Source organism: Equus asinus, chromosome 25, assembly GCF_041296235.1.
Source record: "Equus asinus isolate D_3611 breed Donkey chromosome 25, EquAss-T2T_v2, whole genome shotgun sequence".
NCBI classification, from domain to species: Eukaryota; Metazoa; Chordata; class Mammalia; order Perissodactyla; family Equidae; genus Equus; species Equus asinus.
In genome coordinates, this window is record NC_091814.1 from 49724492 (window position 1) to 49751540 (window position 27049).

The following is a 27049-nucleotide window of genomic DNA, read 5'->3' on the forward strand; positions in this document are numbered from 1 at the left end:
TAGAATGGAGAGACCCTATTGAACTAGAGACACTGGAAGGGTCAAAATTCAGTAAAGGTTGCTGCAGATCCACTCTTTAAAAAAAAAACACTAAAAATGAGCTTCAAAAAATCAACTGATCTGCAAGTAATGTAACTACCGGCTAAAACAAAGTCTAACATGTTTTTAAAGAATATAATAAAACTCAACACTCAACAAAGTAAAATTCAAAATATCCACATTCAAACAAAAGTCACTAGATACACAAAGAAGGAAATGTGACCACGATCAGGAAAAAAATAAAAATCAGTCAAAAGGATCTCACTTAGAAACACAGGAATTCACAGACAACATTAAAACAACTACTATAGATGTGCACAAAATGTTCAGGGATATAAAAGGAAACATGAAAATAACGAGGAAATAAAAAGAATGATAGTTGATGAAAACTATAAACTCACAGATCCAAGAGGCTCAAAGAACACCAACCACCCAAAGACAATCACACCAAGGCACACCATAGTTAAATTGCTGAATACCAGTGCTAAAAAAAAAAATCATAAAAGCAGAGGGGAAAAACCAAGACAGACAAAGATAAGAATAACTGTAGACTTCTCATCAGAAACTATTAAAGTAAGAGGACATTAGGATGACATTTTAAAGTACTGAAAGAAAAAAAAAGAATTGTCATCTAAAATTCTATACCAGTGAAGAAAACATCTTTCAGAAATAAAGGCAAAATGATGACTTTTTCAGACAAACAAAAGATGAGATAATTTGTTCCCAGAAGACCTGCACAACCAGAAATGGCAAAGGAAGTTCTTCAAGCTGAAGGAAAATAATATAAGATGGAGACTCAGGTCTACAAAAAGGGATAAAAATCTCTGGAAATGGTAAAAGTAAGGGCAATACAAGATAGTTCGTTCTCATTTTTAATACCTTTAAAAGATAACTGACGAGGGGCCGGCCCTGTGGCCAAGTGGTTAAAGTTCTGCGGATTCCTCTTTGGTAGCCCACGTTTGTGGGTTCGGATCCTGGGCACAGACCTACTCCACTCATAAGCCATGCTGTGGAGGCATCCCACATACAAAACAGAGGAAGACTGGCACAGATGTTAGCTCAGGGCTAATCTTCCTCAAGTAAAAAAATAAAAAAAGATTAGCAACGGATGTTAGCTCAGGGTGAATCTTCCTCACAAAAAAAAAAAGATAATTGTCTATTTAAAGCAAAAATAATGGTCATTTATAACATATGTAGAAGACATAACATGTTTTATATGTAGAAAGGTTTATAATATATGAAGAAGACAAGTAGTAAAATGATAGACAAATCCAACTACCATCATGTGCTGCACAGCAACATTTCAGTCAACAACAGACCGCATACGTGACAGTGGTGCCATAAGATTAGTGCCACATAGCGTAGGCATGTAGTAGGTTATACCATCTAGGCTTGTGAAAGGACACTATGTTTTTGTACAACAAAATTGCCTAATGACGCATTTCTCAGAGGGTATCCCCATCTTTAGGCAACACATGACTGTATATGGATAATTATACTGAATGTAAACAGCCTAAATACCACAATTAAAAGGCAGAGAGTGGAAGTTTGGATAAAAAAGTAAAGTGAAATTATGTGCTATATAAAAGAAATACACTTTAAATATAAGGACATAAACAGATTAAAAGTAGGAGTATGGGAAAGCTATACAATGAAAACACTAATCCAAAGAAAGCTGGAGCGGCTCTTTTAACATCAAACCTAATAGATTTCAGAGCAAGAAATATTACCAGGGATAAAGAGACAGAAATTTGTCATGATAAAGGGGTCAACTTACAGAGAAGACATAACAATCTTAAATGTGTAAGCATCTAATAACAAATTTTCAAAATACTTAAGCAAAAGTTGACAGAACTGAAGGGAGAAATAGACAAATCCAGAAATATAGCTGTAGGTATAATATTCCTATCTTGGTAACTAAAAGGACAAGTAAATAGAAAAATCAAGAGATATGTAAGACTTAAACAACACAGTCAACAAATGTGACCTGAAGGACAAGCCACCCAACAACAATAGAATATACATTCTTCCCAAATGCACATTGGTCATTCATCAAAATCGACCATACACAGTGCCAACAAACAAATCTCAATAAATTTAAAAGGAACAAAATCATACAGAAATTAATGTCAGAAAGTTATCTGGGAAATGCCAAAATATTAGGAAATTAAACAACATATTTTTAAAGTACCATGGGTCAAAAGGAAGTCACAAGGAAATTTAAAATAATTTAAACTGAATAAAATAAAAGCACAACATATTAAAATTTATGGAATGCAGTTAACTAAGTGCTTAGAGGGAAATTTAAAATATTTAAATATTTTGCTTTAAAATATTAAACATTAATATTAAAATATTGCTTTAAAATATTACTACAGTAGTCCCCCCCTTATCTGCGCTTTTGCTTTCTGAAGTTTCAGTTACCCACAGTCAACTATGGTCTGAAAAGATTGAATGGAAAATTCCAGAAATAAACAATTCATAAATTTTCAATGGTGCACCATTCTAAGTAGCATGATGAAATCTTGGGCCCTCCCTCTCAGCCCACCCAGGACGTGAATTATCCCTTTGTCCAGCGTACCCAGGCTGTATATGCTAGCTGCCCATTAGTCACTTAGTAGCCGACTTGGTTATCAGATCCACTGTCACAGTATGGCAGTGCTTAGGTTCAAGTAACCTTTGTTTTACTTAATAATGGCCCCAAAGCACAAGAGTAGTGATGCTGGCAATTTGTATACGCCAGCAGGAAAAGCTGCAAAGTGCTTCCTTTAACTGAAAAGGTAAAAGTTCTCAACTTAACAAGGAAAGAAAAAAATCGTATGCTGAGGTTGTTAAGATCTACGGTAATTTTTATTACAGTATTTTGTTATAATTGTTCTATTTTACTATTAGTTATGGTTTTCAATCTCTTACTGTGCCTAATTTATAAGTTAAACTTTATCATGGGTGTGTATGTACAGGAAAAAACAGAGTATTTATAGGGTTCGGTACTATATGTGGATTCAGGCATCCACTGGAGCTCTCAGAACATATCCCCCTGGATAGGGGGGGACTGCTGTATTACCAAATAGGAAAGGTTTAAAAACAGTGATCTAAGCTTTGACCTTAAGAAGCTAGAGAGAGAGGAGTAAATTAAATCCGAAGTATGTGGAAGAAAGGAAACAATAAAGAAGAGTGGAAATCAACTAAATATAACATGGATAAAAGATATAATCAACTAAACCAAATGCTTATTCTTTGAAAAGGTCAATAAAATTGTCTATGCTCACCCTTTGTTTTATACTGGAGATCCTAGCCGGTGAGACAAAGCAAGAAGAATAATTCAAACGCATAAGCTTGTAAAGAAAAGAGTAGAACTGTCTTTATTCACAGTCAGCAAGATTGTGTATGTAGAATATCAAAGAATCTACAAAAGGCAACCAGACCTAATAAGTGGATTAATTGAGGCCAAAGCATATAAGGTCAAAATACAAAAATAAATCATACACAGCTATATATTAGCAACAAAAAATTGGAAAATAAATAGTATTTTCAGTAGCATCCAAAAACATAAAATACATAAGGATAAATTTAATAAAATATATTCAAGACATGTATGCTGAAAACCATAAGCTACTACAGAGAATACCTAAATAAATGAAAAGAAATACTATATTCATTGACTGGGGTATTCAATACTGTTAAGTCAATTCTCTTCAAACTGGTCTAGAGCAGTGCTGTTCAATAGAACTTACTGCAATAATGAAGATGCTCTATGTGTGGGCTTTCCAATACAGAAGCCATTAGCCACATGGGGTTATTGAGCACTGAAAATAAGGTGTGACTGAGGAACTAATTTATTTTATTTTATTTTAATAATTTTAATTTTAATAGCCAAATGTGGCTAATTGCTAGCATATTAGATAGCAGAGCTATAGGTTTAATGTAACTCAAACAAAATCCCAGTAAGTTCTTTGTAGAAACTGACATGCTGATTAAAAAGTTCAAATGAAAAGACAAAGTACCTATTATTATAACCAAAGTAATGACAAAGGAAATTTGCACTATTGATTCCAAGGCTTACTGTAAAAGCTACCGTCATTAAGACAATGTGGTATTGGCACAGGGATAGACATGCAGATCAATGGAACAGAATAGAGTCCAGAATTATAGGTTATACACACATGCATATGTACATATACATACACGCAATTGGTTTTGAACAACGATGCCAATTTAACTCAATGGAAAAGGATAGCCTCTTCAAAATAAATGGTGCAGAAACAATTGTATATCCACATGGAAAACAATGAAATCTGACCCTCCCTTACTTCATACCATACACGAAAAAAGGATCACAGACTTAAATTTAAAGCTAAAACTACAAAACTTCTCAAAGAAAACATAGGACAAAAATCTGTGCAAACTTGGGTTAGGCAAATATTTCTTAGAGAGGATTAAAAAAATGTATATCATATTTTTAAAAATTAATAAACCGTACAAAGACATGGTGAAAGAATATTTAAAAAGTAAGTTATGGGCTGAGAGAAAATATTTACATTACATGCTAAAAGATTTGCATCAGAATATTTTTTTTAACCTCATAACTTAATACTAAGAAAACGAACCATTTAAAATAGGCAAAGATTTGAACAGACACGTCACAAAAGAAAATTTACAAATGGCCTATGAGGACATGAAATGATGCTCGGCATCATCAGTCATCAGGGAAATGCAAATCAATTCACAGACATTACCATGACTAAAATTAAAATAAAAGTAACAATACCGAGTCTTGGTGAGCACGTGGAGCAACTGAAACACACATTACTGCTGGGAATAAAAATTGTTCTTTGGATAAGAGCTTGGTGGTTTCTTAAAAATATTAAACATATGGGGGCTGTCCCTGTGGCCAAGTGGTTAAGTTTGAGCGCTCCTCTGCAGGCAGCCCAGTGTTTCGTTGGTTTGAATCCTGGGCGCGGACATGGCACTGCTCATCAAACCACGATGAGGCAGCGTCCCACATGCCACAACTAGAAGGACCCACAACGAAGAATATACAACTATGTACCGGGGGGCTTTGGGGAGAAAAAGGAAAAAATAAAATCTTTAAAAATATATATATATATTAAACATACACTTACCCAGCAATTCCACTCTCAGGTATTTTCCCAAGTGACATGAAAACATATGAACATAGAAAACTTAGAGATAAATATTTATGGCAGCTCGAAACTGGAAAAAACCATAAGTTCCATCAAAAGGTGAATGGATCCACAAAATGTGGAATATCCACACAATGAAATACTTTTTTTAAAAGAATGAATTACTGAACCAGCAGCAGTATGGATGAATCGCAAAAACATTATGCTGAGCAAAAGAAGCCAGGCACCAAGAGTACTTATTGCATGATTCCACTTTATATGAAACACTAGAAAAGACAAATCTAACTTATAGTGACAAAAAGCAGATCAGTGGTTTCCTGGAGCCAGGACTGGGGGACCACAGCAGGAATGACTGGAAAGGAACACAGGGGAATCTTTATGAGTGATGGAAATGTCCTTTATCTTGGTTGGGGTGGTAGGTGCATGAGTGTATATATTTGTCAAAACTCATCAAACTTTACACTTAAAATGCATACCTCCCTACCCAAGCCTGTTGTCTCAGGTAGCCTCAAGGTAACCACAATAAGGTGAAAGAGAGAAGAGGGGTGGGGGAAGAGTATTGGTGGCAAGGAAACAAAGAAAGAAAACAGATTTAAGACCTATATCCTTTTTTTGAGGAAGATTAGCCCTGAGCTAACATTCACCACCAATCCTCCTCTTTTTGCTGAGGAAGAGTGGCCCTGAGCTAACATCGGTGCCCGTCTTCCTCTATTTTATATGTGGGAGGCCTGCCACAGCATGGCTTGATGAGTACTTGATGAGCGGTACTACATCCGCACCAGGGATCCAAACCTGTGAACCCCAGGTCGCCAAAGTGGAATGTGTGAACTTAACCACGGCGCCACGAGGCTGGCCCTAAGACCTATGTCTAAGAAAAAAGCCCTAGGTACAATTATTTGTACAAGGAATTAACCAGAAGCAGATAGTTAAGTTTATTGAGTTTTTTAAGAAACTGTATTCCCAAAGAAACAAAAAGCCTGCCCTGAAAAAGCCTTTGATAGTTTTGAGTCTTAAAACAATCTTTATGGCCCAAGTTTGTACAAGTAGAAAACAGGTGCATATCCCGGAAGCTCACAACCCCCCATCTCCACTTCAGATATGTCATAGAGGATAGTGGACAAGGAAGAAACTCCCAGAAGGTGGAGCCCTGGGAAAACGATGGACAAGAGACAAGGGAGATCCTCCCAGAAAACACACGTAGGATTTAATCAAGAAACTTCTCTCCCTGCCAGGGTAGGAAGTCTTCACAAGGTCTGCCCTGTAGGATTCCATCACTGCTGTGGACCCAGGACTGTTCCTTGTTTCCCACTCTTACCTTTCTCATACAGGAGTTTCCACTGCAGACAATAACTAACAACACTCCACACACAGCCCTCAGCAATCTGTCTGGAATCCTGAAAGGTCACCTCAGACCGCTGACTGCTGACCACAGAATGTTCTGGCCCAGAACACCACCCAGGGACTCTGTCGGCAATAGCGCAGAAACTCTTTTAACTGGAGTTCTAGTTGAGTAACTTAGGACTAGTTAACACCACCATGTCTCTCTCTGTTAATGCCACTCTGCACTCCCAACCAAATCCAAGCTCCTCTGCTCGTCTGTCTTCCTCTGAACAGGAATTTCTCAGACAGCAAAAGTTTCCATTAAGCCATTCGGCTCTGCTGGGACCTACTAAATAGGGAACGTGATTTGCATTACATAGACCACTACAGACAACATTACCAGAAACTGTGGTTTACACACACACACACACACACACACACACACACACTTGCATAGGCAATACAACTGCTTTTTGAGAGGCTGGCTCTGGCTGTGTGCACCAAAATGGGTTATAAAGGTGCTAACAAATGAAGGTACAAGGAGCCTTAGACAAGTGATGATGTTGGGCATCTCAGAAAAGATAGGCAAGAAGGAAGCAGAGAACAAGGGTTAACTTTGCTGACAGATTTAAGTGTAATGGCTGTGCACTTCCTGAAAATGCCACAATTGTCTATTTTTTTTAAAGCCTTTTATAACAGAAATTCCTGCAGGAAAAATAACTTTGCAAGTCTGAAACTCAAGAGCCACAAACCCACTTTTTAACCAAGGAAACAAATTAATTTTATGTAATCCTTTTATGGACCTTATTATGCGCCAGGAAACTTTTAAAGTATTTTGCAGATGTTAACTCATTTAATTTCACAAAAATCTTATAAGGTATTATAATTATCCCCATTTTATAGATGAGGAAACTTGAGGCAGGGAAAGACTAAGTAATTTGCCCAAGGTTACACAGCTAGTAAATGGTGGAGCCAGGATTCAAACCCAGGCAGTTTGGCTCCAGAGTTTCTGCTATTAACCACTAGGCTGCACTGTTTTAAAATGTAATCTTTACATGTCTTATGCTTTTATTCATGTAATTTCTTAGTAAGGCAAAGTTTCTTAAGAATGTTTCTCGGTTATTTTAGCAGAACAGCTTGTACTTTCATTCCAACAGGCTGCCTGCTTCCTCTCTTTGCTGCCCTTCTGCCAATCCTTTAACTCTGCCATCTGGAACTATCTTTACTGTCACCCAATGACTCCAACACACTCCTGCTCTGATCTAAACCATAGCTCTTACCTCCTTCCCTTCATTTAAACCCAGTTCTCTCCTTTATGCCCCTCAGGCGGAGACTGCATATTCTCCCAGGCCCCAAAGAGCCCAGAGGAAAAGAGAGTGGAGGTTAGCGAAGTTTCCTCACTCCTCAGCGCTGCTCCAAACCAAAATCTTCGACACCTTCATATAAAAACATTGCTTGAGAGCCTTAAGGCATCTGGTTGTGGTGCCCCGATTCCTCCTTGTTGCTACTAAATGCCCAGACACCATCTTCAAAACACACACACACTTTATTGAAGGTTTGGGCATCATGGTATTCCTCACTGCCCTTCGTTCCACCATTATCTGTGCAGCATCAATGGATGTGAGGATGATGTATCCAGTTCTCTTGATGTATTTAGTTTCTTGACCTCTTCTATTCAATTATTTTCACCTGCATGCCATTTTAGCAATTTCCTCCCATGACCACATCCTGGTATTTATAACCTGGACTTGTTCCAGCTGTAAATCATAAACTCTAACATTCTCCTCTCTAACCACAAACTCCAATTCTTCCAATTCCTTTACTCACCTCCTATGAATAATGCATTTCTATCCTGCAATCATATCCCAAACTCTCTCCCTGAACAATCTCATTTTCCCCAAAACTTACAGGTCTTTTTTGGCTTTGTTTTCTTCCCTTCTTCCAAAGATTTCACAGTCCATCTTTCCAATTATTATTTTTCCAAAATCCTCAATTCTTTTGCCCACTTTGTCTTCCATCCAACTGATCCTGCAAAATTCTGACCCAAAAGCAATCTAAGTATTTGCCTCTCTAACCCGTAGCTGCTGAGTGTTTCTGGGAATCACACCATCCTGAAGCTTGGTGCGCATGGGCTCTGGCCTCAATGGAGTCCTTTAGTGCTGCCCACTTTCTCCTTCTCCCTTTCCCCACAGTGGCTGTTCAAAATACCTTTCTCCTCAAACGTTTTACACAACCCCCTTCTCTCCTATCCTCCTTACCCTTCCCCCACTCCCAGTTCTTTCTCAGCCTATGGCCTTGCTTCCTACTTAAAGAGAAAAAACTATATCAATAGGCAATAAATTCTCAAATGCCTTTCCAGATATCTGCAAATTAACTTCTATCTGCATGTACTTTCTTACTTCATTCTTGTAACAGTGCAAGACATAGCTCTCCTTCTACTCAAGAATCACAGCAAGCACTCAAGAAATGTTGGAGAGAAAGAATAAAGAAAAAGGAAGGAAAGGAAGAGGGGGAGAGAGAGGGCAGAGGGCAGGGGGGAGGGCAGGAGGAAGGAAGGAAAGAAGAAAGCAAGTGGAGGGAGAGAAGGGAAGAGAGTGGGGGAGAAAGGGAGGGAGGGAAGGATCCTAAAAGCCAGAGAAAATGAAGGTCCTACAGAAATTTAGAAGAGTTTTGTTTTGTTTTAATAGTCATATTTGACTTATACTGTCCACGAAATAACTACACGGACCTGGTTTGGTTAGCTTTATCTGGGTATCTGTAGAATATGTTTCTATAGCAAATTTTAAAAGAGCTACTATGCTAACAGGAATGTTAGAAGCTCGTGGTCATATCAGAATTCAGGAGTAAGATTTAATTGCATAGGTAACTATTGCGTTTTAAATGGCCTTGAATTTTATGAGAACTCAATTGTTCTATAATAGTCAAGTCACTTTAATTAAACACTTTCACCTTGAATAGCAATGCAACACATCCGTATATTAGTATAAAGAGAATTCTTGAGAAAAGATTCCTATCACTAATATGCAATTAAATTAAAGAAATGAAACAATGTTTTATTGCTTTCTCACATATTTTTTAGTCTTTCTTATAAATAGTGTCTCTTTTTCACATTCCAATTTCTACATTGAAACTCCACAAAGAATAACTCAGGGAAATTTTAAACTTGTTCAAGCAACGTCTTTACAGTGACCCCCAGTGGCAAAAGGAATGAACGTATCAGTTTTAGTAATCTAGATTCTAGTGGCCTTTCACGCTGATAAACTTGTGATGACAATAACAAGTTCCATTTTAATAGCATGTTCACTTTTGCCAAAGTACCTTCACATTTTTCTTTTTATTCCTAGTTTAAAAAAAGAATTACAATTATATATATAATTTGAATATTTTATAATTTGATAATATATTTTATAATTTGAATAATTTTATGTATATAAGTGTATATTCATATCCAATTTCTAAATCTACTCTCTTTCCTGGTACATTTTATAATGAAGGTAATTTTATTTTTCCCAATTAAATTAGCACATCAAAAAGTATACAATTTTATTAAAAAGCTTTTTGTAAGCTTTTTTAAGTAAGATGAATATTTTTTGTTGTCATGTTTCCAGTTCTAAGATCCAACATTCTTTTTTATGATATACATAAATCTAGATATAATGATTTATATATGACATATAAATCGAATATCTAATTCTAATTCTATCTATTCTATATATATAGAATATATACAACTCTAAGATATATTCTTAGGTATAATTCAACATACTTTTTTAAAGCTCAAATAGAAGTTCTTCTCTACATTTGGGCGAGCCCATTTATCAGTCTACAGATGAACTACTCTCTTTGCAAAGGGACCAATTTCTAACATAAGATTTAACAAACTTACTTGAGTTGTACATGCATGAAACTCTTAAAATTCAAGTACATACAATGCAACACAGCAACACGAATTTGAAATGTGAGTCTGTAATTCTCAGACTTCAGGGTATAATATTATGATGATGTATTCCATACACTTCCTATCAAAGTTCTGATCACACAGGACTGTAAGTGTGTGTCTGTGGTCCCACTTTCTTTAGAGCAGACAAGTATGTTCAAACCTAGCACACAGTGAACGCTCAATTTAAAAGAATGATTGATTGGGGTGGTGAACACGATGTAATCTAAACAGAATTCGGAATATATTATGATGTACATCAGAAAGCTATATAATGTTATAATCGAATGTTACTGCAATTAAAAATAAATAAATAAAATAAAAGAATGATTGATTGAACAGAACTGACGTAAAACAACTTTTTCAAAGACCAAAAATGTTTTGGTTTTAGCCTCTGTTCTTAGGACTTTCTCTACTTGAAAAAAAAAAAACTAGTTGATTTTAGGAGTCTCATTCATGTTAGACAAAAGCTCAAAAGCCTATCCCTTAAGAAATCAAAACATGGCTCCTATGAGTTACACACTGAGTTATTTCTTCTTAAAGAGTAAGATATCTTCACATATATTGATTGATTTGATTAATATAGAGTAGAATTTGGACTCCTGTTGCAATTATTTAACATCTGTTAGCTTTTTTAATATGGTCAAATATTTAAGCTAATAATTTGGAGGTAAAATGAGGATCCAATTGGGAGAAAAGAATAGCTGCGGAAACAGACATACTGTCTGGAAAATAGGTTTTCTCCATGGATTGCTCTTATATTTGCATTTTATAAACATATTCATCACATTCTGAATGCCAGCTTATTGCCCGGATGCTTGAAGCTTCTGTTTGACTTAAGAGCACCTCCACCACCTGCATGACCAGACAGAAAAGCAAATGTCTGCTAAACGTTGCCAAAGGTCAGTGAATATCAGCTTCCATCACCCATGGACTTTAACTTTTTCCAGACTGGGGAGGGAGACTCGTCAAAAGGAAAAAACTTCAGGAGGTAGGTTGGACACACCTCCATAAAACAAAGAAGTCTCTCTCCTGCTTCGTGGTAAATTCACAAATTTCACCTCAAGAGAAAATGGAGCCCTCTTCCCAACCAGAAGTCTAACACTCCTCTTGGAATGATTTTTATACTCCAGGAAGACCTCTGGTCATGCTAGATTTAGAAATGAAATTCCTTTGCTGTGAAATAAATCACCATGAAAGGAATTTCCAGACACATTTGCCTCCCTAGTGAGGCCTTTGAACAGCCCTCTCTTGTAGACGACAAGCTTGATGGGTAATGCTAAAATACTGCTGTGCCCAGAAGATGAAAGGCACAATGAGAGTCTTCATGGGTAATGAACTCATGCTCAAGTAATAAATCAATACCACTGTTGGAAGTGACTCTTCCGCTTTCTATACAGAAAATGTGATTGTCTTTTTATGATGAACTTCTCAGCTAAGGTATAGCGGTATCTATAAAACACACAGATATTAGTCTCACTTCTAGCCATGTTAAACAGCAGTGTAAACATGTTGTCTTTATTATATGACCATTAGAACTTATGAGGTTAGGTGGATATTACACCATCATAAATAAACTCAATATGATAAAAGCTATCTCCCCACGGATCAATCTCACCAACTAACCTCATCTGTATCCATGTACTCTGCCTTTCCTACTGTTAAAATGGAGAAAGAATCTAATCAAGGACTCCCACAGGTACTCTGCATCTTATCCCCACTCCCCCAATCAAGAATTTTTCTCATCTATTTATCTTGTCTTTATTCTACTTCTCCTACATTTATCCCATCTCTCTCCTTCACCACCAATTTTACATCTCTTCTGGATCATTCTCATTAGCACAGAAACATGCCATAATATCTCCCACCTTTCAAAAACATTCTCTTCATCTTATACCACTAGTGTCCTATTCTTCTGCTTCCATCTATAAAACGAAAGAGCTTCTATATTCTGTTTCCACTTCCTCACATCCAAGTCTCTTTTGAACCTTCTCTAAGGAGACTTTCCTACTAAACTCTTCTTATCAAGGTCACCAATAACTGTCAAGTGCCAAATCCAATACTCAATTCTCTACCCTCATCTCCATTAGATGAGAACATGAAAGTCTGGTTTTGATACAAAGATTGGAGGTAATGATGACTTAGACGCAGTTCAAGGCTGCTTTCCTTTGTTTACTACCGAATCTTCCAGCAAGCAGTAGACAGGATTCATGGGCTAAGAATACAACTGACTGAACGGATGCAGCTTCCGAGCATTCCTTGGTTCCACACAGAGGAGCACTTTGAGTTTGAAGTTGAATATAGCCTGTGAGGACTTGGGAAAGTGTCAAGCCAGAGGGGCAAAGAAATATGGGTGCACCCCTTTGTATGCCATGAGGCTGCATGCACCACTTCATTACGATGTAAGAGAAATCTCACTACCCCATAGTTGCCAACTCCTGTGTTCAGTTTCTCACCATGTTGTTGGGCTTCCTCACAATGTCTGAGCAGTAGGCTTGGCCTTGATCTACAAAATCACCCACCTTGATCTCTCAGCAGCATTTGACATAGCCAATCACTATGTCCTTCCTGAAACCTTCTTTTCCCATGGCTTCTAGAACACCACACTCATTTGGTTCTCTACCACTTCTCAGTCACCTCTGCTTTTTCTCCTCCACCTCATCACTACTAAAACACTGGAGAGCCCCAGGGCTACTTTCTTGGCCTTCCTTCTCTTCTCTATCTACATTCATCTCCTACATGATCTCAACTCAACTAATCTTAAGGAATTAGATACTATGTGAATTAGTTCCCTAGCGCTATCACAAACTAGTGGCTTAAAACAACAGGAATTTATTTTCTCACAGTTCTGAAGGCCAGAAGTCTGAAATTAGGGTGTCAGCAGCACCACGATCATCCCTCAAAAGGCTCTAGAGAAGGATCTTTCCTTGCCTCTTCCAACTGTTAGTGGCTCCTGGAGTTCTTTGGCTGTGGCAGCATAGCTCCAATCTCTATTTCTATCTTCACATGGACTTCCTTGTGTTTCTCCCTCAAATCTCCCTCTCTTTTCTCTTACAAAGACACTAGTCATTAGATTTAGGGCCCATGTGAAATCCAGTATAATCTCATCTCAAGATTCTTAACTTAATTACATCTGCAAAGACCCTATTTCCAAATAACACACACCCAGGTATGGCGGGTTAGGCCTTAGAGATATCTTTTGGGAGGGACACAGTTTAACCTGCTGTATCACCTATAGGCTGATGATACACCCAGATTCACAACTCCAGCTTGAAATTCTCTCTGGAATTCCAGTCTCTATCATCACTACTTAGGTGTCTAATAAACATCTCAAATTTTACATGTCCAAAATAGAACCCTTGATCCTCCCCAAACATTCTCCTCTCCTAATATTCCCAATTACATTAAATGGCATCACCATTTAATCTGTTCCTTTGGTTAAAACTCTTGGAGTCACTCTTAACTTCTTTCTTTTACTCACAGCAAACCGTCAGTAAACTGTCAGCTCTACTTTCAAAATCTATCAAATCTGACAGCTTCTTTCCTTTGTACTATTACTCCCTTATTCCAAGCCATATCATCTCTCTCCCCACTGGACCTCTTTGAAGAAATAATCTTACTGATCTCCTTATGTCTACTCATGTCCCTCTTTTAGTCATTTCTTCTCACAGCAGCCAGACTGACCTATGAAAACATAAATCAGATCTTGTCTCTCTACACTCAAAACCCTCCAGAGGCTGCCCATCACCTTGAACAAAATATAGTCTTTGTCATGGCCTAGAAGACCCCACATGATCTGGGCCCGCCTACCTCCCTGATTGCAGAACCTACTTCTCTCATCCTGTCATTGAGCTCCATCTTCAATGACCTCCTTGCTGTTTGCTAACATGTCACGCCAGATCCATTCCCAGTGCTTTGTGTTTGCTGTCCCCTTTGCCTGGAATGCTCCACCCCTAGATATTCACAGGGCTTCTTCCCTCGCTTAGCAGTTCTCTGCTCAACTGCTGCTTCCATCGACCATCTGTCTAAAGTAGCACTCCCAATCACTCTTTCTTCCTTATCCTGTTTTATTTTTCTTCATAGCACTTATCACTATCTGACATTAAACTAACTTGACATTAAAATAATCATTTATCTATCATCTGTCTGCTTCCCCCATTAGAAAATGAGCTCCATAACGCCAAGAATTTTGCTCTATTCACCACTGTATTTATGAGGTGCAGGTGGTGCCTGGCATATAATAGTTGCTCATTAACTATTTGTTAAATAAATGAACAAGCAAGTAGAATGACCTTTTAAAATTAGTTAAAGCAATGTAGCCATATTAAAAACTGATATTAAAAGTGAAAATCACATTAGGCCAGTTGGAGATAATACTCTCCAAGTGCTTCTGGGTGATAATGAAGATGCATTCACCTGAGAATGTAAAATTGAACTCTTCCAAACCAATTCTTTTTCCAGCATTTTTAATATTTGCTCTAGAAGTTCAGTCTTTAAGTTTGTCAAGAGGTCTGTTTCTTATACAGATTGGTGCAGAGATAGTCTAATTGATCTCTGCCTCGCAAAAGAAGAATTATAAGGCAAAACCTAATTCAACATAACTTTAACAATGTTTCACCATGTTTAGTGCCATGAAACTTCATCAAGCAGGTTTCACTCCAATTCTATAAAATTCTAACGCAAATTCATGATTATCCCTAAACAAAGCGTTTAAAACACAGTTGGTGTGGGAAAGATGATACAATGGCAAACTAGACCTATTGGTATCAGACACACGTGGGCTCATATCATACTTCTGCTACTCACCAGCTGTTTGACTGTGAGTAAGTGCCACAGCCTATCTCACTTCCTCCTACATAGGACTGGGCAATGCCACCAGCTGACAGGATACATGTGGTTATAATATATGACACACAGTGTTATTACACAACTCATTTCACTTGAATTAATATTCTGTGAGCCAAATCACATCTCCTAAACTGTGAAAATGTTCATTGCATAAGGCGGACCCTCTGTAATATCTCTCTCTGGGGACTCCTATGACCTCACACGTAAGAGAAGATGCCATGCAAACAAATAGCTTATTTTTAAAAGTGGTGGAGAGTCACAAAAATAATCAGAAATATGTCCTAAGCATCTACGTCATCTAGTATCCTACTATGTGGTCCAGCATATAAAATTTACACTACTGACCACAAGCACTTGCCTGGCTGAATAGATGCCTGATAAATGTCTGTTGAACAACAAATAAATGAACTAACTAAGAAAGGCATTGACTGAATTCTTAATGTACCTGAGTAGAAATTCTAAATAGCTGGAGGAAGTGTTCCTTAGAGGAATCGGTGCAGTCTCCATGGTGAGACGGTGCTAAGAATCCTAGTCTGCCCCTTACTCTGAATCTATGAGTGGCAGCTGGCACGATGCCTTAAACACATCAAGTCAAGCTAAGGACAGCCCTCCTTCGGCCCTACCCCAGCCCCGACGCCGCTAAGGTCTTCTTTTACCTATAGTTAATCTAGAAATTTGCAGGTGAATTGGAAATTATTTTTACTTTTATGATACATTATTAAAAGATTCAAAATAATTCTATTACAATTCTGTGTTATTAAACTTCATAAATTCATACTAGTGTAGGCAGCAATTTGGATTACAGAATGCTGCTGATTCTTTTATAGGTTTTTTATGACTCTAAATTATGTACAATATATAAAATAACAAGTACTGTCCTTTGAATCTTTCCAAGAGGAAAGTAATTGCTAGCATTTGTTTAGTCATTTAGAGTTAGTCGTCTTTACAGATAAATTTATCTTATTTAATTATCATAGCAAGCTGTTGAGATAAGGTTTATTATAACTCCATTTCATTTTAGAGATGAGGTGATAAGGCTCAAAGAAGTTAAATAACTTGCCCAAGGACATACAACCAGAAAGTGACAGATCTGCCCCCAAACCCTGTGTTCTTTCATCTACACCATTTAATAAAGCAGTTAATTGAGGAGCGGTCTGATGAAGTAGAAAGAGCACTAGATGAGGAGGCCGGGGCTGCCACAAATGCGCTGTGTGGTTGCAGGTACGTTATTCAACACTGTGGACATCACCTAAACAAACTTCCTCACCCCAAAATAGGGCCTCATCCCAACCCACCTCACAGAATTCTGGTGAAACTAAAACCAAAGTACGTAAGAGCACTTCAAAAAGTTAAGACAAACATACAGGGAAAAATACATGTAAAACATTATATAATTCTGATGACTAGGAGTTCGAGCTTTTAAACGGTGTAGGTACTCCCCTTAAAGTTTTCCTAAAAATCCTCATTTAGTCAGTAAAAAGATTTTTCACAAATGATACAAAAGACAACCTTGAGATTTGTCTAACCACAAATTTGTGACATTCTGCATATACTGGGAGAATAATTCATCATGAAACTTGTTTTTATATAAAACATATATAAATAACCAGCAATATAGGAATATTTATTCTGTAAAAGCTTTTATTTTGAATATCATTATGTAAATAATTTATAATTAACATAAAGTTCCTTCCCAAGTATACAGTCAAATACACACAAGTCCTGCTCAGGTGAAAATGACTGTCTATGTCAAATAGGCTTAATTTAGCACAAAGTAGCTGCTGCCTAAAATAGAAGACCTCTCAGAAAACTTAGAATTATGTACCTTCATGGATAAGATTATAATTCAGATACCTGGAATAAAGAATGGTCCTGCATTCTCTAAATAGGTCATCCTCTTTAGCCAAGGGCAAAACCTCAGGAAAGATGTACCTGACGTGATGAGAACAGGCCACTTGCAGAGCCAGCCAAATCAATCCTGAAGCCCAACAGAGTAACAGATGTCACACCCAGATTGCCCTCATCATCCCAATTCAAATCTTTTACATGAAAATTTCCTAATTATTAAAGTTATATAAGATCAGAATGAGAAATAATGGAATGGAATAAGGAAATAGTGGAACGGAAAGAAAGGAATAAGGGATAAGGACCTCTGAAAAGGCCATTCCTCCATAAAAGCAACAAGAACATTGGCAAAAATGGTCAAAATCAACTTTTTCAGAACTCTGGAAATTAACCAAAGGCTTGCAACAAACTGAGGGGCATTTATTCAACAAAATTGGCTGAATCTCAGTAAGAACAGTGAGATTTGTGATGTCTGAACGTCCCCTATTCCCATTCCCCTCTCCTTAGCTCTGCAGTAGCCTTGAAAACCAAAAGTCCCACAATCACAGTGAAAATTAGCAGCCAGCAGCCACTGGAGGGGACAGAATGGGGTTGGAATAACCAAAAATACCATTTTCAGGGAACTGTAATTATTTAAGCTGTCTAGCAGTTCTCTAAAACACCCATTCATAGGGCGTTTCTTTATTTGGTCAGACTCAGAGCTTACTCAGCACAAACAGCCTTTTCCCCCAGGAAGCGCGTCACAAACCATCAGTGGCAGCTGTTTAACGTCACAGATGCCTCAGGCAGCAGTAACGGTTGAGGCAAAAAAAAGAAGCTGACCAAAAAATTTAAAAGGAAAATCTGGAGAGTCAGATAGCCATAAGGGCCTTTGAAGTTTGTATATATGTACAATCTAGAAGGTCACGTGCGTGCCTGGGGCTGTGCACATTCTCAGAACAAAGCCGAGAAGACCCTAAACTCTCAACTCTGCCTGACTTTAAGGCTCTACACAAGCAGGAAGTGAAGGCTAAGGCAGAGCTGTAAACTGCCTTCCTGAGCATTGAAGGCACACTCCAAAACACACACCAAGCGCTTCAGCAAACGCTGGGAGACTTACTGGCTCTGGGCATTTAAGAAAAATCCCTGTCCAATCATTAGCTGACCACTAAGAAAACTGAGCAAAGCCTTTAGTGATCACACACAACAAAGGCTACAAACTTTACAGAATTAGTTCAGGAAAATTACTAAGCAAACAAATAGCAATAGCAACAACAGCAACAAAACAAACACTGGGGGAAGAGAGGAATCTGATTTTGAGTGTTGCCACATTATATTACTTAAAATGTCCCATTTTCAACAAAAAATAATAATTTATGCAAAGAAAGTGTGGCCCATACACAGGAAAATAAGCATTCAATAGAAACTATCTCTGAAGAAGTCCAGACATTGACCTTACTAAACAAAACTTTAAATCAGCTATTTTAAATATGTTCAAAGAATTAAAGGAAACTGTATCTAGGTAACTTGCAAAAGCATGAGAATAACGTTTCACCACATATAGACTATCAATAAAGAGATAGAAATTATTAAAAAAAAAATAGGAATTCTGGAGGTGGAAATTAAAATAAAATAGAAAATTCCCCAGAAAGACTCAAGAGCAAATCTGAGTAGGCAGAGGAAAGACTCAACAAACTTGAAGATAGGTCAGTTGACATTGTTCTCCTATCTGAGGAACAAAAAGAAAAAAGAATGAAGAAAAAAATGAACACAGCCTCAGAGACCTGTGGGACACATCAAGCATACTAACATACATTTCGTGGAAGTCTCAGAAAGATAGGAAAGAGAAAGAAATAACAGTTGAAGAAATAATGCCTGAAGATGTCCCAAATTTGAGGAAAAACACTAATCTATACATCCAAAAAGCTCAACAAATTCCAAGTAGGATTAAACCAAAGAGCTCCACATGTACGCACATCATAATCAAACACTCAAAAGACAAAGAGAAAATCTTGAAAGCAGCAAGTTGTGTATGTTCAAGAGATCCTCAATGAGATGATGCTGACTGTTCGTCATGTCAAGAGATGCTCAGTGAGATTAACAGCTGACTTATTAGAAAACCACAGAGGTCAGAAGGCAGTGAGATGACATACTCAAAGTGGTGAAAGAAAAAGACTATAAACTAAGAATTTTCCTTCAAAAATTAAGGAGAAATTAAGACATTATCAGATAAACAAAAACTGAGAGAATCCTCACTAGCAAGAAATACTAACTGGAGCCTTTTAGGCTGAAATGAAAGGACACTAGACAGTAACTCAAACACACACAAAGAAGTAGAGAACACTGGTAAAGTGTAGGTAACTACGCTTTAGTAGTAACTACTACTAAGTGTAGGTAACTACACTACAGTAGGTAAAGGTAACTACATAGGTAAATATAAAAGAAAATATAAATGCATTTTTGTTTGTAAAATTTTTTTCTTCTATCTGATTTAAAAGACAACTGCATGAACAATAATTACATGTCTGTGTTGATGAGCTTGTGATATATAAAGATGCAATTTGTGTAACAATAATAGCACAAAGGAAGGGGAGGGAATGGAGCTATATAAGATCAAAAATTTTGCACACTGCTAAAATACTGTACAATGATCTGAACTAGATTGTTATAAGTTGTTAATTGTAACTCCATAGCAGCCACTAAGAAAATAACTTTGAAAAATACTAAAATAAATTACAAGAGAACTAAAATGGTACACTAGAAAATATTTTTTAACAGAAAAAAGACAGTAATAGAGAAATAAAAAAACAAAATACATACAGAAAACAAACAGCAAATGACAGACATAAATTCTACCTTATAAGTAATTACATTACATGGAAATGGATTAAACACTCCAATCAAAAGGCAGATATTGGCAGAATGGGTTTTAAAAAATGATCCAACTCTATGCTGTCTACAAGAGACACATTTTATATTCAAAGACACAAGTAGGTTGAAGGTAAAGGATGGAAAAAACATAGCAGGCAAACAGTAACCAAAAGAGAGATGGAGTGGCTACATTAATATCAAACAAAATAGAATTTAAGGCAAAAATTGTTACTAGAGACAAAGACAGACATTTTATAATGATCAAAAGGTTAATCCATCAAGAAGACATAACAAGTATAAATGCACCTAACAACAGAGTCCCAAAATACATAAAGCAAAAAACAACACAATTGAAGGCAGAAATAGATGATTCACCAATAATAGTGGGAGATTTCAATATCTCATTTTCAATAATAGAACAACCAGACAGAAGACCAAGAAGGAAACAGAATATTTGAACAGCACTGTAAACCAAATAGACCTAACAAACATCTATTGAACACTCTATCAACAACAGCAGAACACACACTCTTCTCAAATGCACAAGAGCATTCTCCAAGACACACCACATGTTAAGCCATAAAACAAGTCTCAATTTAAAAAGACTGAAATAATACAAAGTATATTCTCCAACCACAATGGGGTGAAATTAGAAATCAATAACAAAAGGAAGTTTGGGAAATTCACAAACGTGGAAATTAAGCAACACATTCCTAAATAACCAAAGTTGATATCACTGCTTTTTTACCAAAGCTGAAATTATAAGGAAAAGTAGATCTGTGAATCAGATGTTTGGAACATAGCCACAGAATGATCAGGAGGAAAGAGGGCATATGAAGGTATCTATTTGTTAACCCCAATACGTCGTATCTCTATATACCATGTTCCAAACTGGAGTTGTATTGGGTTCTACAGCTTCTTCTTTTTTCTATTTTAATTCTTTTACCACCAATGAAAACACACAATGTGAACCCTATTAGTTTGGGCAAGAATTCACCCTCGTCCTTTGGAGCTTCAGTCCGGAACCAGCCAAAGCCCCAGGAAAACAACATACCAAACTGGGTCTTTGGTGGAGTCTTGATCACCATGCAAATCCTTCCGATAGTTCTCAGGTTTCTCAACTATGACACTATTCAGGAGTTTCAGAATTGCAACTGGGATGCGAAAACAAATAATAAACCTTGAGGTTAGCAAGGAACTTTCAGTAACTAACCCAAGAATCATACTTATTGAGAGCCTTCAGGCAATGAAGCTGTCCTTAGCAATCACCATGCAGAAATCAGCAGACAAAGAAGCGGCACACAGTGCCATGGAATGTTTTCTCTGTTTCTGAAAAATTATCAAATACCTGCAAAATTACCTGCCAATTATCTGCAAAACTTTCAAAAATCTGTTCCCAGGACTACCATGTGCAAGATATGAAAAATTGGGGTAATGAGGTCCTATCTTTGACAAAGCAGGAGTTCTAATGATCCAGAAGAGATGAGGTTCATTTAGGGTAAGTTCATGAAATATATTCTCACTTAACTTTCTGGATATAGATTTGTGGCATACAATTACAGATGCATGAGTGACAGCTAATGCTGTATTTCACTTGTACTATAACAACTCATGTAAATACTGGCAGTGAGATGGCAAAGACTGATTCCTTTCTGGGAAACTGGTGATTCTCTCCACCAACATTAACTGCTCCCACCTGATGATCTGCCATCACGTGAGAGTTATTGCATTGGGTTATAAATGAATCTTCTTTTGAGGAGTCTGAGGAATGAAATGTAGTCACTGCCCATTAATATTCCCTGTCTACACAAGGGGAGTAAAATATAGCATGAATATGTTAAATCAATCTCAGGAAGTAACTGCAGATACTTCCCAGGATATACTAGTTGGCCAATTTTCTTTTAGTTTATATTTCTTATAAAATTCAGAGTTTATACAAATAAAACGTTCCCCATTGGCTTTTCTTCTACTATATTTGAAGTTGTGAGGACGTAAGGCAGAAGCAACTGCAGCCATCTTGCCCCTATGAGGAGAATCTGTCTGAGAAAAAAACCAACTCCAAGGAGGCAGAACCAAGGATTGACCAAAGAGCGATCAGACACTGGGGATAGCATCTGCACTCCTCCATGAAGCTTCATCTGGACTAAGTGTGGACTTCTGAGGAATGTGACGGTGCTGCACTCACTAAAAGCCACTGATGGGCGTGCTCTCTTTCAATCAGATAACCATGGCTTTGTCTCCTGTGGGACAAGAAGGCTGCTGAGACAGTGGTGTTCCAGCATCATTCTTACAATTAGACTCTGGCCCCAATCCATAATCTGGCTCTAATACTGGAGAAGGAGTCCTGGTGATGGTCTCCAGGTAGCCATCCAGAGCGTCTACCTGCTTTGTTCTAAGCCCCAATGTCAGGGATGTTGAAGGAAGCCAAAAAAAAGCAAACCAATGACTATTGCAGAACTCCAGAAAGGTTCAAGAATGGAAGGCAACAAGGCCAGTGTGTAAGAGGAGCTGAAAATAAAAGAATTGGCTGAAAATTTATATGGGATGCTGTTAGATCTCCAGATCTTTTTCCCATCTTGCACAACCAGAGTTACTCCTCTGTAACCTCAGCAGAATATTGAAGATTTACTTTCAGAAGAGGATGAGCCAGAGGGACTTTGCACTCCAGGAGACCTTCAAGAATGCCGCTATGAAAACAGAGGGATTAATGAAAAGTCCACGTGCTGAAGAGTGAGAACCACCCCACCTCCCCCGACCAACTCAATTCTTCCTCTTGGCTCTGAGACCTCTGGACATCAGGCTTATACCAGACTAGCTCAAGAGAAAATATTCATAGAATCTAATAGCAACTGAGGAGGCCTCCTATAAAAAGGCCAGGTCCCAGCCCAACGACCCTACCGTAAAGCCCATTAGCCAATGAACCCCATTCACACAGAGCTTCCACCAGCTTTTTAGTGTTCTACTCTTATGTCCCAGTGGGCAGAAAAAGATCACCAATCATCTGAAAAAGGTCTCTGACATCAAAGACAATGACCAAAATAAACAACCAGAAAAAAATGGACTCAGAGACACTGTAGATTACAAAAGCAAAACCTCAAAGCTTCTCATTAAAATCTTTCGGGAAGATATTACACTTGAGGAACCAAGAGTACAATGCTATTTAAAAAAATAAAAATAACATTCACAAAATAAGAAAATGCTGTTGGGACTTTTTAAATCACACCAGAAGAGAAAAATTAATCAGAGGAGCTAAAGATAAAGTTGAGTAAACCTTGCAAAAAGTAGAACAAAGAGACAAACATGATAAAAGAGGAAGACTAAAAAAAAAAAAAACAAGGATTAATCCAGGAGTTCTAACACACTAATGATAATTCCAGATAAAGAGGACAGAGAACATGGCGGCAATTAATTATAAAAAAGGAGAATTCCCAGAGTTGGAGAACACACATCTCCACATTGAAAGGACACATCACTGAACGCCCTTCCAAAATTACTTTCACGCACACACGAAGGCTAATCACTGGGGTCTCTCAAGATAAACGTTATTACTTGGCTCAGAGAAAGAAAAAACAAAACATCAGCATGAATAAGAGACTTTTTGGATTCTGAAATGCCAACAACAGATAAATCTCTGCTTTTATAATGTGTATTTATGTCAAATAATTATAAGCTAAATAATATCTTACATGCATTAAAAGAACTTCACAAAACAAACAAAAAACAGAAAGACTTTTTATTGGGAGTATATTCAGGTAACTCTTATAATAACTAAGGAGACTATCTGAATTCTGTACCAGAAGTGTGTTTTATTGGCTTTTTAAAATAAGTAGTTCGTGAGGATTAGAAATGTCTATTTTCTTGGATCTCAGTTAATCTTACATTTATTTATATAGGTTCAGGCTATATTCCCCAGTTATTTTTCTTTCAGCATCTTAAATACAAAAGATCTAACAATATTAATAATGGCTAATTTAATTAATAATGAAATCAAGTTATGAGAATTTGTGTTACCTTGAAATATCCCCCAAACTCTTGACATTTTAAATGAATTCCCTTTCACACACTTACCTTGAGGATCGACTTCTTTAGCTAGCTTCAATGCATCTGAGTTTGCAAGATCAGTGTTGGCCGGGGTCACAGCTAGAATCAGACAGTTCTCCCGTGTGATGAACTGCATAATCATTTCTCTGATCTGATACTCAATATCTGGAGGCTGATCTCCCACAGGCACTTTCGTAATTCCAGGTAGGTCAATAAGGGTTAGATTTAACACTGTGGGGAGAGGGAAAAAAAAGAGCCTTACATACACCCTCCATGTTAAAGATATCGACAATGCAGAATCATCTGTCACTGTAGGGGAAATAAAACAAGCTCAGCTGTACATATTGTACATCTAAATAACTCCAGCTCATGTGTAGAATAAAAAGCATAGAATACAAAATGGCTGCAAGTTTTCTCTATTTTTATGATATGCTTGTGCTATGCCAAATGATCATCTTGACATAATTTGAAAGGTACTGATTTGCATGCCTAACCGGTTTCTCAGAGAGCTGTCATATCCATAACTGGGGGTTATAATTAAACACTGAACAATAAGTACATATGCTGTCTGCCAGTCTTGCACATTGCCTTTAAATGGTGTAAAACTTCTCAGGGTAAGAGTAGTCCTGCCCTTCAAATCATCATATGTTATTTACAAGGGGTTAGCCACTTGGCCTATTGGAAAGCTGTTAGCCATTCGTAGTGCCATTAGGTTACTGTGTAGGTGAAACAGCCAGACTCACGGAACACCAGCCCAGATAGCCGGAAACTACTCCTGAGTCAGTTACTCCAGCCCAACCTGGCTATCCTCCTCTCTGCACTCAACAGTGTTGGTGCCAAGTCCTCTTGGGAAGTCAGATTTGAGCTTATGTCATTGATGCTGTGTTTTAAAAGCAACTGAGCTGGGTAGAGGATCGGTGATGAAAATCTGCCCCACTAAAAATTTAGGCAGAATAGAGGCCATTCCATATCACACACCATGAACCAGTTATCTAATTTATAAGTTTCTGCTGATAGTCTGGGGGAAAAACATCACAGTTGATTCCTCAGGAAGAGAATAAATAGGAATACATAGGGCTGCAAGAAAATCCAACAGGGGAAAACTCAACTATAGCACCATATACCTCCAAGATTTTTGCAAAAACAGAAGATGCTAAAAATGGAAGCTTTTATGCATACCTCTTTGGAATTCTAAAAGTTTAAAATAAACATAAAGGAAATTTTTTAAATGACAACGCAATTCTGATCTTCTTAAAAGTCATCTCCCAGGGCTGGCCTGGTTGCATAGTGGTTAAGTTCTCATGCTCAGCTTTGGCTGCCTGCCGTTCGCTGGTTTGGATCCTGGGCATGGACTTATGCACCACTTATCAAGCCATGCTTAGCAGGCATCCCACATATAACGTAGAGGAAGATGGGCATGGATGTTAGCTCAGGGCCAGTCATCCACAGCAAAAAGAGGAGGCGTGGCGGCAGATGTTAGCTCAGGGCTAATCTTCCTCAAAATGAAAATAAATAAAGTCAACTCCCACTGCCTCCCCATAAATAAATCTATGAGCTCTTTGCACTATACCATTTACGGCAGTATCCAAACACTATCCTGGAAACCTGGTGCTTTTTGAGAGAATAAACCATCCTCTATACAAACAATGTATGTTAATTAATGTAGTAAAAATTTTTGAGGACAAAATGAATTCTGTTATTTTACTTACCATGTGGGGAATAGACTCGTAAATTAATGGGTATGGAGGAAATGCCTTTATTCATTCCAGTCACTCGATCTGTTTCTGCTTCAATCTCATGGCGAACTTCATCAAAATCTGTAAATTTTTTTCCTTTACAATGTAGAAATTCAGCATATTCTACAAAAGAAAATTAATACAACTTAAAATTCACGTATTTTTGCAATTACAAGGAAACAATGTTTCTTTAATTACAAGTCAAAGTATCCAACATTGTTTCTTTAGCCATCAGAATGAGAAAACACAGCAGTTACTAAGAAGCACAGCTAATACTTTAGAAATATTAAACATAGTACAAATGCTAAGGGTGCTAAATTTGCTAATTTTCAGACAAGCAATTAAGTACTATAAGTAGTCCTTAAACCATTTAACCTATTAAATAATTTAAAGAGAGTTTTGGCCTTCCAAATGATAAAACAACAAACAACAGCATCCAATTGTCAAAGAAATCAGATCTAGGGCACACAGAGACTACCTACTAATCTTATTAGCACGTCCTTTTTCAATATCACCACTTTATTATGAGGGAATGCTGTTGTATAAATATCATTTCAAAAGGCAAGAAGATTTAGAAATAAAGTTTGCTGAATTCTTTGAAAAGAAATAATATTATGGAATATTTTAGCTTAAAAATATGCTATTCAAAACACCACACCAACTTGTCTAATTAAAAAGATATTTTCTCAAGAAAAAGAAGATATAGAGTATTATAGCAGAGAAAATATTTACCTGTAATCTAAAAACAAAACAACAGTACTAGCAGAAGAAAACACTCTAAAATAACCACATAATAATGGAAAATTATTTTTAAATTTCAATAACATCTTACCAGCTGTTGTACTATCAATTTCTATACCTGCTTCCAGAAATATCACGAATATGATAAACAACACAACTCAGAAAGGAAGCTGATACTATCAGATCTAAAAAAAATTATTATAATTTTAACAAGGGAACAAGTCTTAACAAACATTTTAGTTTCTCTAATAACTAGCTGAAGAACTGCTCCACTGAACTTACACTAAGGCTAAGCATCTTGGGCCCCAACATCAGCTAAGACAATTACTGGTAGTCTTTCTACCATTCCCCACCATAAACATTTAACCATCACCCACTATGGGAAGGCCAATAGGAAGACAACTATAAGATGTGGTCGCCCGTCTCCAAGTGGCTTAGCATTAGCTTGGGGAGCAAAAGATCATATCACAGAGACAAAAAGTTACCACAGGCAGCATAAAATAAGTGTTGATCTGTGCTTAAAGTGATAGGAAAGGTAGAGAGAGGAA

General features: G+C 37.2%; 1 protein-coding gene across 13 annotated transcripts in view; it reads right to left on the minus strand.

The window, feature by feature from the left end:
• Positions 1 to 27049, minus strand: part of DNM3 (dynamin 3) — a 510735-nt gene that overhangs the window by 357319 nt on the left and 126367 nt on the right. For all 13 annotated transcript variants that reach the window (XM_044757592.2, XM_044757590.2, XM_070498083.1 and 10 more), the window contains exons 3-4: positions 25734 to 25883; positions 24052 to 24255 (exon numbers count right to left, since the gene is read on the minus strand). In XM_044757592.2, the coding sequence (XP_044613527.2) occupies positions 24052 to 24255; positions 25734 to 25883 (354 nt within the window). The remainder of the gene's footprint in view (positions 1 to 24051; positions 24256 to 25733; positions 25884 to 27049) is intronic.